The sequence below is a fragment of the Tribolium madens genome, unplaced genomic scaffold (assembly GCF_015345945.1).
Source record: "Tribolium madens isolate multiple individuals breed KSU strain unplaced genomic scaffold, Tmad_KSU_1.1 Scaffold_1;HRSCAF=32;Tcas5.2_LG8, whole genome shotgun sequence".
NCBI lineage: Eukaryota > Metazoa > Arthropoda > Insecta > Coleoptera > Tenebrionidae > Tribolium > Tribolium madens.
The window spans coordinates 8,575,498-8,589,474 of NW_025400984.1; the positions used below are offsets into that span (position 1 = coordinate 8,575,498).

Below are 13,977 nucleotides of genomic sequence, written 5' to 3' on the forward strand. Positions count from 1 at the left end.
AGAATGCTAAAAATGCCATCAGTATTTCATGCCATATGTCTTAATTGCCGACAAATCAAGCAATCCACGGAAGTATCGTCATTTGTTTTCCGGATTGTCGCCGTAGTGTGGGAACGAACATTCTGGTATTATTTTGTGTCACATTTATTCGAATTTATTTATTTGAATAAAAACATTGCTTAAGCTTAATTTTTAATTAATTTCCCACTTCACACTGAAAGAATTCCTTTGCGTCTGTTATAAGACTCACGAAAGGAAAATTACAAACAAAATGAATAGTGTAGTATTGGAATGATTTTTCGAAACACTGAGGTTTTCCGTAAGCGAAGAAATGAACAATTTTGCGTCAGAAGAGCAAACAAAAGTAATAATGATGATGGATTAGGCGAGTCACAGCGAGTTACTTCCCAAAAAATAATTTCAACCGGTCTCGAGTCCATGATCAGGCCATCGTCATCCGACTCCAGCAGGTTTCATAGAATTACACAAACCATTATCGAGCTCGGCTGGTTCTCCACACAACAAAAATCGTTTTTAATATCGAATAACAACGTTTTCTCATAGGAAAACTGTCAATAAAACAACCTTCTAAACCTCTCAAATTCCAACAAAGGTCGTGTTGTTGCGATTTATGACGAAGCAAAAAATTGCCGAAATTTTATTTTGTGTCCACTACTGGTTTTAGGGGTTTAGTTACATTTTTTTTTAAATAATATAAGGAATAGAAATGTCAAGGACGTCGAGTACTGTATGTCAAGGCGTTGGTGATAACAACATAAAGAAAATAACTTTCGATGCGAAGGAAGTTACCAATCACGTTACGCATATGATTTGTATCAATTTAAAATTAAAAGCTGCACTTGTTGGATAATTGGCCGAAAAGCTGAAATCTTAGAGAACCAAAACGTCTAATTATCTTATCAGATTGTGCGAGCATTGTCTTCGCGTGATGCGAAAAGATGCACGAACAAAGAGAAATACACGGAATTTTTTCTACAAATTTCTTGGTGTTAATTCAATAAATGGTTATTAGATCACCAACATTTATGCAATAAGTGAGCAAATGAAGGCCGCTATCGTACGATTGTGACGATGAGGCGGAGCCGAGTTATAAAAAATTATAACATTGTCATAGAGAGTGGCAAAACACTGAAAATCAAAGATATACAGGGTGCAAAAAATTGATAGATACTAATCTAGTCAATCGCCTAAAGTTATTTTCAACTCTACAATGTGTCCCAAAAATTGTTACAATACAAACTTGCGTTTTTTAATTGGGACACTATTATGTTAGTTTTAATATTTTTAAGCTAATAAACTTTGGTCAATTTTGCTTAGTTTCTGAAATATGTTGTTTTTTTTTCTGACCCAGGGGTATGTATTCATTCGGTTCATAACTTTTTTGCTATTTGATTTTTTTTTGAAAATTTTGAGAAATATTTCAAAACTAAGTATACAAACCGCATACCGTTGAAAAGCTTGTCAAAAATGCAATCAAAACGTGAAAACTAATACAGGGGTGTTCTATTTAAGAAAAGTTACTACTTATTCAAAATTTTGTGTGTTGGCACACCCTGTGTTGAAACTAAAAGTCGACTATTTGCTAACACTAGTAGCTACTCTGAGTTCTTCTTTTGCATTGTTTTCGAAAAATATTCATAGCCGACTACGTAATGATTTCTCAAATGTTGGTCTTTTTTTTAACAAAATGTTGAATAATTCCGAAACGGAAAGAATTAGACCTATAATAGTTTACACAAAGCACGTTGAAATTAATAATGTAAAAATATATTGGATGTTCTATAACTTTGGTTCACCATTCTGTATACAACACCCTGTATATAATAAAAATATTTTTAGATGGTGCACTTCAAGTAGATCTACTTTTGGATCTAAAAGATTATTAAATTAGCTGGGATGAATAAGAATTTGAAAGGATCTTTACAGTCTAAAATAATTTAGAAAATTTTTATAGCGTTGGCAAAACTGTCCAGTCGCGTCACTCAGCCACCTATTCTAATTTCGTCGTGACATTGCGATTTTAAATGTCGATTAATTATTTCTCATTTCTAATTCAATAACTGGCACAACACAAATATTTTTTATTTTCATTTCACTTTGGCATTAGGTGGTTATTTAATTTTATGTAAATACACTCAAGAAAAATATTTAAGGCCCGCGTCGTGCCAAAAATTCGTGTCTGGGTCGAAAACGAGGCCAAATCTTTAATTTTATGATAAGGTGGTTAAATCTGGGTGTGTTAATTAAGAAATGAGTATTTTTGATTGGTGTATCATTCCGAGGTCTTTACCATATTTGGTTCATTAAATAATTTTTTTTGTGGTCATCGCCTACCACTTTCTAAATTTATGTCCTGCGAAATTTTATTTGTGGATATCCGGTCGCGTTGGCTTGGTTACACTACTCGCACGTAATTTGAAAAATTTCTAGGACAAAAACAAAATAGTAAATATTTGATTTTGGAAAATAACTGTGACCTTTGTTTCTAGTCTCGATAAGATAAAATCGGAAGATTTGGGTTAATGTTTGTCTCGGTTGTGTTGGATTTAATTCGTTGGGAATTTTGTTAATTAAAATTGGAAGTAAAACGAAAGAAGTAAGAAATTTTCGGAGGTCGTTGGCACGAAAGCGTCGCCAGTGACGGGAATTCTTGTATAGCGAAAACGGACGAGAAGTAAAAGACATCACGTTATTGAATTAAATTCCGTAATTAATAGAAGTGATTTCGTATGCCGGTCATTGAGAAGAATAGAAACCGATGAATTCGGGGAAATTCCCATAAAAAAATGTTTGATCAGCTTTGCTATAAACCAGGAAAAAATCCACAAGAATTTTATTCCAAACAAAACAAAGTTTTAACACTTTTAAATGTAATAATACGAAACATTGCTTTGTAAACAAACTAATGAAGAAATTATTGCTAGTGGGCGTTGGAGAAAACACCTTAGGAAAAGTTGTTTACATTACAAAATTTATTATTTTTTATTTGGCCATTTGAGTAGTATACCGGGTGAGTCAAATTCTAACCGCACCTTTAACAAAACATTTTTTTCTAATTAAACTAAAATATGAAATACTACGTAAAATCTTACTAGGAAAGAAGAAAGTTTTGTTTTATCAATTTATTTCTCCCATAACTTAAAATAGTATATTGTGTTGTTAAGGGTAAAAGTGAAAAAAAAAGTAATTCAGCTGAGCCATTACTCCTAACAACATATACTATTTTATTCGCAAACGTATTTAAATCGAGAGTAAAAAGTAACACTATAAGTAGCAAGTAAATGAACAAAATCATCAGAATGTTTTGCAAGTAATAAAATCACAACAAACATCATGCGTCAGTATCGGAATATGTGTTGAGATTTTCGAAAGTGTTTATTAACTTAACTAGTGCAGTTAGTAGGGCTAAATGTCGAATGTTGATGATCTACCATGTACCTCTCTGTAAATTTCTGAAGCATCAAAAAAGACAACATTGGTAAATGTCATGGTAAAAGTAAAAACGCTTAGGCACAAAAATAGAATTTTTACTTCTTGGTTATAAAATATAACTTTTACTTGTAACATTTAGTCACAAAAGTGGTCATTTTGTGACGTGTGCAGGTAAAAAATATTTCTCCAAAAATATTGCAAATATTTTAATTGAAAAAAAAATGTTAGAATTTAATAAAATCGATTTTTATATTATTTGTCGGTAATTTTAGAGTCTAATTTGGACAAAATGATTTTTATGTGAAAAAACGGCCTATTATTTTTTTACAGTTTTAATAAAACTGGACTCACCTGGTATAATTTCTGTATTATTTTTAAGAAGGCTAGATTTATCGATTTTTTGTAATTAAAAGTGCCAATCAATGGAAATTGTGTACGCATTGTGTGTAAATAATTGTTTTTTATTTGTTTTATCCAGTTGGAGGACTCAATGGGAGCAATAACCGGTATTTTTTTAACAATTTTTTTTGTTTACACCCTTGTATGTATGCAACAAATAAGCCGGCAGACGTATTTGAATTTTTCCATTCAGTGAACTGCAGAGGAATATGTGAGCAACCTGGCGGAGTCGATAAGACTATAATATAACGCATAGGATGTTGTTAATTATCTATGACCGAGTCATTAGTTGAAATTGTTATTGTTGTAGAAACTTACTTTTTTACAAGAAAAATTTTCAAGCTTATTTTATCGAGTCCTCTAATTATGATTTATGTCGAAAAAATTGCACTTAATTAGAGACATTTAAAATCGCGTTTCGGTGGGCCACAATGACCGAATAATTTGACACTTCCTGGCGAAAAAACTACGCTTGGAATAATTGTCACAATTTTGAAAAATTTGTGAGAAACACAAAATTTAATCACAGTTTTTTTTACTTTCTATTCCTTCGTGTTGTTGGTATTGCAATTAGTATCGTTCTGCTCGACTTGGTTTCTCTTTTCACTTGTAATTCTATTAAGTGCTTTTGTTTGAAGTTGAAAGGTTAAGTGAAAATTGTTTTAATTTAATTCAGAAGTGCAAAAAGTGACCAATTTTTTTAATCGAGACCTTGCCTCATCCAGTGGGACTAATTGATAATAATTGTGACGCTAAAGATTTAATTAGGAATTAACTAATTAACTGCAGGATTGTGATTTTTGCAAGAAAATTTTTTTTTTCTAGTTGTTTTTTATTTGAGTTTTATTTTTACATATTTATAATCCAATAAGCGTTTTTATGTCCCAGTTAATTTAATAATTTCCATTCAAAAATTGAAATATAAACTACAAGTTTCTGCATATTCATGAATATATGTGATCATGGCTAACAAATGAAATAACAGACATTATGAATCATCTGAACTTGAAAAACCTACCTGAGAAGGTCAAAAAAATTTTTTTTGCTTTTGAAACCTCCCTCGTATAACTAAAAATACATTAATTGTAATTAAATTACTGATCACTGTATGCAATGATTTTGAAATTTTGTTGGCAAAACTGAATCAATTAGAAACCTCGATAACGTACAGTGTTGCCAACATCATTTTTCACAATCGAAAAAGAAATTTCAATGTACGAGGGTTGTCCTAAATGTGTCGGTTTTTATTTTGAAATCAATTTGGGAACACTGAATAATTTTGAGTATCTGTTCAGTATTGCCAACCTAATTTTGAACTTTTCTCCTGTTGACTGAAAAATTTGCTTCCAGTTCGAGCATACGACAACCAAACGACCTGTGGCCTCGTCTGGACCCCCAACTTCGTGGCCTACCGTTGCCGAACCTGCGGTATATCCCCCTGTATGTCCCTATGTACTGACTGTTTCAAAAAAGGCAATCATCAACGACACGATTTTAACATGTTTCTGAGTCAAGCAGGCGGTGCTTGCGATTGTGGCGACACCTCAGTCATGAAGGAGACAGGGTATTTGTTTCAATCAATTCAATTATTATTTTTTACCATTTTTTTTTCTAGATTTTGCGACCAACACGGTCCTGATAAATCGGCAAATAAGGGAAAAGCGCCGAATGATTTAATGTGTGTGGCTGAGGCGATGATGCCAAGGATTATTTTTCGATTTATTTTACATTTAAGGGAAAATTGGTGGGTATTAAAATCATTGTTAATTTTTCAAACTAATTCTGTCGTAATTTTTTAGTCATATGAAAGGTCCGATTCAGGATGCAGATGGTTTCATTACAATGTTGGTCGATTTTAATAACATGGGGGCGTTGATGAGACGCGTAATGACATCAGCATTGACCAATCCGCAGAAATATCGCGATTTGAATGAAATTCCTGAAAATTGTGATTCGGAATATGCCGCCTATATCACCGATTCGAAGCGAATTTACGAAGAGGCGTTAGCTTCATTAGCCAATCCGGAACCGTTAGAAGAGTATAAAGACTGTCCTTCGCTTCATAAAAATCTCGTACATAAAACTTTCCTCGAGGAACTTGTTTTTTGGACGGTCATGTTTGAATTTCCCGAAAAAGTCGTCTGTCTACTTTTGAATATGTTACCGGATCCTGATTATAAGGAGGCTTTGATGCGAGCAATTGTTTTACACTATAGTCGCATCTCGATGATGTTGGAACGAACGAATGATCCCGAAAATGTCAGTAATCGAGTCGTCCACGCTAGCGTGCAACTATTCTCGAATGAAAGTCTAGCGTTGCGTATGACCGAACAATTGAATCTTTTACATGTAATGGTGGTGAGTTTGCGTTACATGATGAGTAAGATATTGGTCGAGAATAGCCTCCATGGTGAGTTTTGAGTCTCTTTTAATTTTTTTGATTGTGATTTGTTTGTGTTTCAGACGCAGAGAATAATTTCCATTACGTGGTTGATTGTAGTAAAAGAGTGATGACGGATCATTGCTATTGGCCATTGGTTAGCGATTTGAATAATGTGCTATCGCACAGACCTGTCGCACTCAAATTTATGTCAGATGATATGCTTATAAAAATGTGGTTTGGGTTTTTGGCTATGTTTCAAGGCATGAATGTTAATCAACGTGAAACAAAAGAACATGTCAAATTTGAACCTAATACGTATTTTGCGGCGTTTAGTGCCGAACTGGAGGCGAGTGCGTATCCAATGTGGGCGCTAGTGTCGCATTTAACTGATTCAAGTACAGCAGATTTGACACGAAAAGTGCTTTCGGCTTGTTTGAGGGAATTGAGGAATTGGCTTGAAGCTATCACTTTTACGAGTTTGAATATGGTAAAATTTTGTTTGTTTTATACAATTAGGTATTTATAATTTTTTTTTGTAGAATGATAATCTACAAGTGTCGTTTCATTTGCCTCTTCATCGCTACTTTTCCGTTTTTTTGTGTCAAGCTGTTTCCAAACAGGGGATTACGTTGGATGAAGTGTTGCCATCGAATGAGGAGCTGATGGTGATGATCATGCATCCGTTAAGAGTCCAGGTCAGTGCATACAATATTTTTTCTAGATTTGTATAATTTTGGGTTGGAGTATTTTTATTCAGAAAAAAGTGAATGGGCTCCAAATTTGTTCCTATCGATCTCATTTTTGCGCATAATCACGTTTTTTGGGTACTATTTTACGAAAATTTGATCTGTATATGATGGTGCAATGTCCCAAACCATTGGTTCCCCCAGGAGTTAACAGTAATAAATTTACATAAAGTATTGTTTTTTATTTACCAAGTCAGCAACTTATTTCTATGGCGATAAAGTTGTTTTATTTTTTGTTGTTGTCTCTAAAAATTTCTACTATAGAACGTTTCAAAATGATTGACAATCTCTGTCATCGTCGTTTTCACGTTGAAATGTTGTCAAAATTTTGAGTTTTATGGATTTTGAAAGCATTACTGTGTTAATGTTAATTTGTCCCTGTTTTTGTCTTTGCCCATTTTTATTAAAATTTAATGACATTTTTTCAAAATAAAGCAAAAATGAAAACTTCTTTTATTGAAATTACCACAAATTTCCTAGTGGGGCCAAGGTCAGGATTTTTTAACACTTAAAAAATCGTTTAAAAAAAACAGACAGTACGTACAGTCAGTCCAAGAGTTAGTGAATTTTTCTGGAACTAATTTTCCCAGTCATCAAAAAATCGTTTAATTATTAAGAAATTTTGAGTCTGGCAAAAAATTTCCTGTGAATCCTGTTTTTTTCGTTATAAATTTTTTTGATTTCCTAAAGAAAATAAACTTTCAGTAAAAGCAATTTGCAAATTTTTAGGACTTTTTTAATTGTTTAGTATTTAACTCGCCAGACATTTATCTTACCTATAGAGAAAAAAAACTTAAAATCTCTTTGATTGGACAATCATGTGTGTTGTCACGAAAATTATTTCCAAAAAAATTCATTAGCTCTTGGACAAAAATACTTTTTGCACCGGTAATAATACGAAAAAAAAAGTAACTAAAGTAACTAACATTTACAATTTTGTATTTGCTAAAGGGACTTGCGAAAAAAAAGTAACTGACATTTACAATTTTATATTTGCTAAAGGGACTTTTATTTTTTAAGAAATAAAAAAGTAATTGTACTATTTATAGTTATTATTTTATCATAATGCACAGTAATAACGATTACATCTGGGGTTCGCCAATCTCTTTCAGATTTTGGAAGGGGTTCGCAAAGATAAGTAGAGTGGGGTAAAAGCTAAAAGTACATACCTGGATGGAGCTTGATTGTGCTCGAACGTTATAACTCCCCTCTTTTTTAAAGTAGACTCGTCCATATACGCCCAGGTGTGTACTTTTAGCTTTTACCCCACTCTACTTATAATTGCGATAGAAAGAAATAACACACCTGTTTTTCCACTAATGACAACAATGATCCAGTTTCTATTTCACTTAAATTTTAATTCGATTGCTGTATTTTTTCCAATGTAGAATGCCCAAAAATATCGCTGTTTCCACCATCTACGTTAAAAAAAAGACTAAATTCTCCACATGGCGTCGATTTGCCTATAAGAAAAAGTAAGATCGATAGAAACAAATGGTCAAATTTTGATTCTGCATGAAAAAACCAGTAGAAGCCCTCTATTTTTGATCTTTTGCTTAATAAAACAATTAAAAACAGCCCAAAGTGGCCATTTTCGAACCTCAAGTGCGATTTTTTTTTAAATGAAAGTTAAAACCGTTTGAAATACGCATTCAAAATCGTGCAAAAGGTGAACATTTCTTACACAACTAAAAATTTTGGAGAAAATGTGTTTTAAACAAGAATTTTTTTAATGAAATTAAAGATGTGTAATTTTTGATAAGTTTTATCGAATTAATAATTTCTACAGTGGAGGAATTTTAAGTATAGTCAGATTTTTCTATTTTGCCTCTACATACTTGAAATGCTTTTTCGTTGGATTTTTGTCGATTAATTCCATTAAAATTCGATTAAACCATCGCCCAATTACCCAAAACCAGATGAATAAAAATCATTTACGTTCCGTCGAGCACCACGTCACTAATTTACATACCATTAATTAAAATTTACATTTACTCTTTGAACAAATATCGCATTTGCGGTCAAACACACTGATAGGTCAAAATAATATGTCCTGAAGGTCAACAAATGAAAATAATGGAATCGGTATAAATAATTAGTCTATTCGTTGACAAACATACAAAAACATTGATGAAAACTAACTAAAACATTTCTCTACAAATGTAATGACTATTACAGTAATTAAAAAAAAAACGTAACATAAATCACAGAGTATTACACAATTGGGTATTTACGTATTAATTAACCTCAGGTTCGCTTTCGGGGAAAGCAATCTGGAGGTGTTTACTGAAATCGTACGTTATTAATTTGGGGGCGATGAAACCACCGAAATATTTCTGTCCCTTATGGAAAATCCCGGCCCCAGTGAGGGGCACCGGTTGTAGGGAATCCACAGGTTGGGCGTCGAAAAATGGAACGGTGGTTTGGGCGGCGTCTCGGTCCATATCAGTGTTGGTAAACTCAATATATTGGTCGGTTTTCGAATCGGGGAGTGAGGGGGAGGGTGATCGAGTACTGATATCGGGATTGGTCAGTCTAACTCTAGTCCTACAAGAGAAATTAATTTCATATTTTGAAACGGTTATAACCAACTCACCTCGGTTTGTAGAGGGAAGAGTCTGTATTGGGGTTATCCTTATACATACTTTTGGTTTCCGGATCGATTAATTGACCGGTTTCGTAGTCGAATGGTGTTGTATAAATTTCAAAATTTAGGTGTGAACCGATTAGTTTAAACCGGACACCGGTTACAACGAAACCCTCATCGGTGGTTAAATCGTCTAAATCAACAGCGCGTTTTTCCCAACTTAGAGTGTGGTAATCTTGTCCATTGACAACATTAGAATCGGTTATTTTGTATTCTTCGACTGGTACCCAATGAACTGTGGTTACATCGATGTTACCACGTGGTAACAATTTACCTTCTTGGATTTGTAAATGAATTATTCTGTTATGTTTGACGAAACGTAGGCCTGTAACCACTCGATTGTTTTGTATGTCGGCTATAGAAGCTCTCAAATTGATATATCGATCAGAGTTGACACCTTGTTCGTCACAAAGACAGAAACAATAGGAGCAATGCCAGAAAAGCCACCTCCACCAACTATCAACTTTGCTTGTGCCCCTCCTACATGCCTGTTTCCGCCCCAAAACACGCCCATTTTCATATTCGACGTATTCGTACCGCCTACTTTGGTTATCCGCCGGACACACCCACATATCCGAATCGACATATTTACAATTTATCACTTTACCATGACAACGACGTTGTTGACGACACCAGAGATTTTTATAACAACCATGACTTTTGGTATAAGTGTATTCGGCACAATTTTCACGACATGTTCCCTCTGGATTTAAATCGACTTCATTTTGAATGTAACCTTGTAAAAGTTGTGTTACTTCGACATAAGTTTCGCCTGAAACGTGTCGTTTAGGATCACATTTCCATAAATCACGTGATGCTGAAGACATTGCTGATTTGACAGCATCGATGATGTTTGTTGTGCGTTCTTGGAAGTGTTCACGAGCGATTTGTGATTCGGTGGTGAAGTTGCCTTCACCGTAGAGACGTTTCAGCATGTAGGCGAATTGAATCATTGTGTAACCTTTAAGTTCGGTGAGGGAGATGGCATTGTAAAGGGAGAAGAGGACCTGTTGGGGTGATTGGTGCGAGTTGCATAACATATCACCTTCGATTTCCTGAAAAAGGCGGAGCCAATGATTAGAGGCGGAGCTTAAGGATTCACACGTTTTTTAAACTAATTCAAACTCAAAGTTTGACTTTAATTGTTCCAGTTTTTTAAATAAAAACTAATAATTGAAGTTATGAAACCTATATAATACTTTTTCCACGACCAGTAGCTCTACGGAAATTTATATTTGAGTTATTTTACATTTTTTCTAAATAGTAATCTAATAAAGTTAAAAAATACGAAAGTGTACAAATATTTTTTTTAGTAGCTTTGCAGAAATTAAATTTTCTTCGATACAGAGAACGAAATAAGTTTTTTCTCTATTGTCAGTACTTATTTTGTCATTTTGCCTTTTCATTTTTTTATTCTAAAAGCGAAGTTTCAGTGACTTTGGAGGTCAAAATTATTTAAACGAAAATTATAAATGTATAAAATGACTAATAAATCAAAAGGACAAAATAATAAATCTAATAAACTTGAAAAATACGAAAATGTATTTTTTTTTTCTAGAACCAGTAGCAGAAATTGAAATTTTCCTTTATAAAAAGAACGAAATAAGTTTTTTTTTATTGTCAGTACTTTTTTTTGTCATTTTGCCTTTTCATTCAAATGAAAATTATAAGTGTAGTAAAAATGACTTAAAAATTCTAGCTTTAGACAAAACAATTATATTTGAGTTATTTTACTTTTTTTCTAAATAGTAATCTAATAAATTAAAAAATTACGAGTGTACAATTATTTTTTTTTACGACTAGTGGCTCTGCAAAAATTAAATTTTCAATTTTCTTTGTTAAATTATCAATTTATCAAACAGAATTCTATTGTCAGTATTTTTTGTTATCGTTTCGCGTTTTAATTTTTTTTGTTAATTCAAAAAGTTTCAGTGACTTTGGAGTTCAATCGAAACTGACTAAAAAAAATTGAAAAAAGAACAAAAAATTCAATCTTCAGACAAAAACGATTATATTTGAGTAATTTAACTTTTTCTTCTAAATAATAATATAATAAAGTTGAAAAATACGAAAATGTATACTTATATATTTTTTCAACAACCAGTAGCTTTGCAGAAATTAAAATTTTCTTTTATAAAGAGAACGAAATAAGTTTTTTTTCATTCAGTACTTTTTTGTCGGTTTGCCTTTTCATTTTATTTTTATTAATTCTAAAAGCGAAGTTTCAATGACTTTGGTGGTCAAAATTATTCAAACAAAAAATTATAAGTGTAAAAAATTAAAAATATTCATGCTTCAGACAAAAATAATTCTAATTTTAAATAATTTTAAAATTGAAAAATACGTAAGTGTACATATATTTTTTCTACCACCAGTGGCTGCAGAAATTAAATTTTCTTTCATAAATTATTAAACACAACTTTTTGTTATCGTTTCGCCTTTATTATTTTTTTAATTGATTCTAAAAGCGAAATTTCGATGGCTTCTGTATAGTCAAAGACAAAAACGAATAAATTTCAGTTATTTTGCTTTTTTTAAATAATAATAATCTTGAAAATACGAAAAGTGGACACATTTTTTTCCACGATTGGCAGCTTTTCTTGGACAAATTGTCAAATTAAATGTTGTTTTATTTTCCTTTTTGCCTTTGATTTTTTTTTAACTCGAGTCGTTTTTACCTTTTCCGATTCAACGAATAGATTTTTTTGCTCGACGACATAATGCAGTCTTGTTAACGACTCATTGATACTATTTTTGGGGTCATCCAAAATGGCCTTGGTGAGGTCAATCCATGCCTGTTTCGGCGACGGTATCCTTCCTTCGGCCGTTTGAAGGGCTTGAAACCTCCGAAACGTCTCATAAAGGGCATAAATGGCCCTCAGATCGGTGTAAGCATAGGCATAGGCCCAAACACCCTCCAGTGTTTGTAATCCGTGATTGAGGTCATGTGGTAACACTTGTTGGATTTTATCACCGAATTTCTCAAATTCTCGTATGAGTGAGACTTCAATTTGGTCGTTTTCTTTGAGACGATTATCGGACTGACCGGAAACGAAATTCCATAATTGGTCTTCGAGGTTGAGGAAGTCCGAACGGAGTTGATCGACGTCGACTTTGGCCGGGGTTTTAATTCGGGCTTTGGCGAGGGCGAAAAAGACGAAAAGTAAGAGAGTACGGAAGATCATGGTTGGTTGTTATCTAGAATTTTTTTCGAAGTGAATTTGACGTTGATAAGGTTTAATGTACGCAACAGATTTGACCCTGATTGAGATGAAAATATCGACGTAATTTGCAACAAGTTTGATTCAAGTGGTTAAGTAAGAGTTTATTTCCTTGAAAGTCGGATATTTTCACTGGTTTTATGCTTGAACGTCCGGATTTTTGTCGTCGCTACTTTCGTTTTTCCTCGATCAAATTCTTGTCTTATTTGTAATCAAAATAATGATATCAAGGTCACTGTTGCTTTAGTTTTGTGTTGTTTAGTTTCGTAAAAAAATGTTTACCGTTTGATTGGTTGACAAAACACTGGCACTTGTTTTGTTGGTTGGCACACAAAGAAATTCCGACTAGTGTCATCCGCCGGATCTTACTGTTATTATTGTGTCGAGGGAATAATTTCACTGCGCACTGGTCGTGGTTTCGTGTGGAACTAACGACATCTTTTGGGTTCGTAACGTTCATATTGTGTAGACCTTGGTTCTTTCTCTTGTGGGGGAACTTGGTCACATTTGCACTTGGTTTTTGTAAACACATGTTTCTAATTTGGTCTAATTAAAGGAGGTTTGTGTTACAGTTGAAAGAACAAACAAAGAATTTTGTAAAATTGTAGTTATTTCGGTGGCCCTGGTTTGGTGTTATAAGATGAGCTTTTAATCTTGTTTCCGGCCAAAAGATTGGGTTTCCCTATTATCATCTATCTGTTGTTTGCCATTTTGCATTGTTGTAATTTGAGATTTGTTTTCCATTCAGGAAATGTTTGACGATGTCGTAACAAAAATTAATAACAATTCAGCCGTAAATTAAACGCTTTTCATTGGGTGATGTTATTGGAGCAAAACAGTTGTTTCTTATTTAAATTAATTCATGAAAGAAGGTGGAATAATTTGGTTGGGATTTGTTGGTTTTGATTTCTAAGAAGTCTGTTGAAAAAAATGTAAAATGGGTAATATGAATAATGGACATTTTTTTAAAGAAGAAAACAAGCAAATTGGAAGAGTACAATAATGGATTGCTTTAATAAATAACATAAATTTTTGAAGAATTAAACAATAACAATTTCCCAAATAGACAGAATCTAAATAAACAGGACAAAGTAAAAATAAAATAATAAAGACACATGTCTAGACTAC

At 33.0% G+C, this 13,977-nt stretch overlaps 2 protein-coding genes across 3 annotated transcripts in view; one reads left to right on the forward strand and one right to left on the reverse strand.

The window, feature by feature from the left end:
- The window catches only part of LOC123004009 (E3 ubiquitin-protein ligase Ubr3), a 31,558-nt gene that overhangs the window by 2,414 nt on the left and 15,167 nt on the right, over positions 1-13,977 (forward strand). The window contains exons 2-6 of the mRNA XM_044397103.1: positions 5,203-5,416; positions 5,468-5,596; positions 5,652-6,262; positions 6,316-6,722; positions 6,775-6,930. Of these exons, the coding sequence (XP_044253038.1) occupies positions 5,203-5,416; positions 5,468-5,596; positions 5,652-6,262; positions 6,316-6,722; positions 6,775-6,930 (1,517 nt within the window). The remainder of the gene's footprint in view (positions 1-5,202; positions 5,417-5,467; positions 5,597-5,651; positions 6,263-6,315; positions 6,723-6,774; positions 6,931-13,977) is intronic.
- LOC123004011 overlaps positions 9,064-13,977 on the reverse strand; it is a 7,018-nt gene continuing 2,104 nt past the window's right edge. The window contains exons 1-4 of one of the 2 annotated variants that reach the window (XM_044397108.1): positions 13,132-13,741; positions 12,307-12,826; positions 9,578-10,683; positions 9,064-9,528 (exon numbers count right to left, since the gene is read on the reverse strand). In XM_044397108.1, coding sequence (XP_044253043.1) covers positions 9,219-9,528; positions 9,578-10,683; positions 12,307-12,813 — 1,923 coding nt within the window. In that variant the 5' untranslated portion in view covers positions 12,814-12,826; positions 13,132-13,741 and the 3' untranslated portion in view covers positions 9,064-9,218. Of the gene's footprint in view, positions 9,529-9,577; positions 10,684-12,306; positions 12,827-13,131; positions 13,742-13,977 lie in introns of those variants that run through there. The other variant, XM_044397107.1, reaches the window with a different exon arrangement.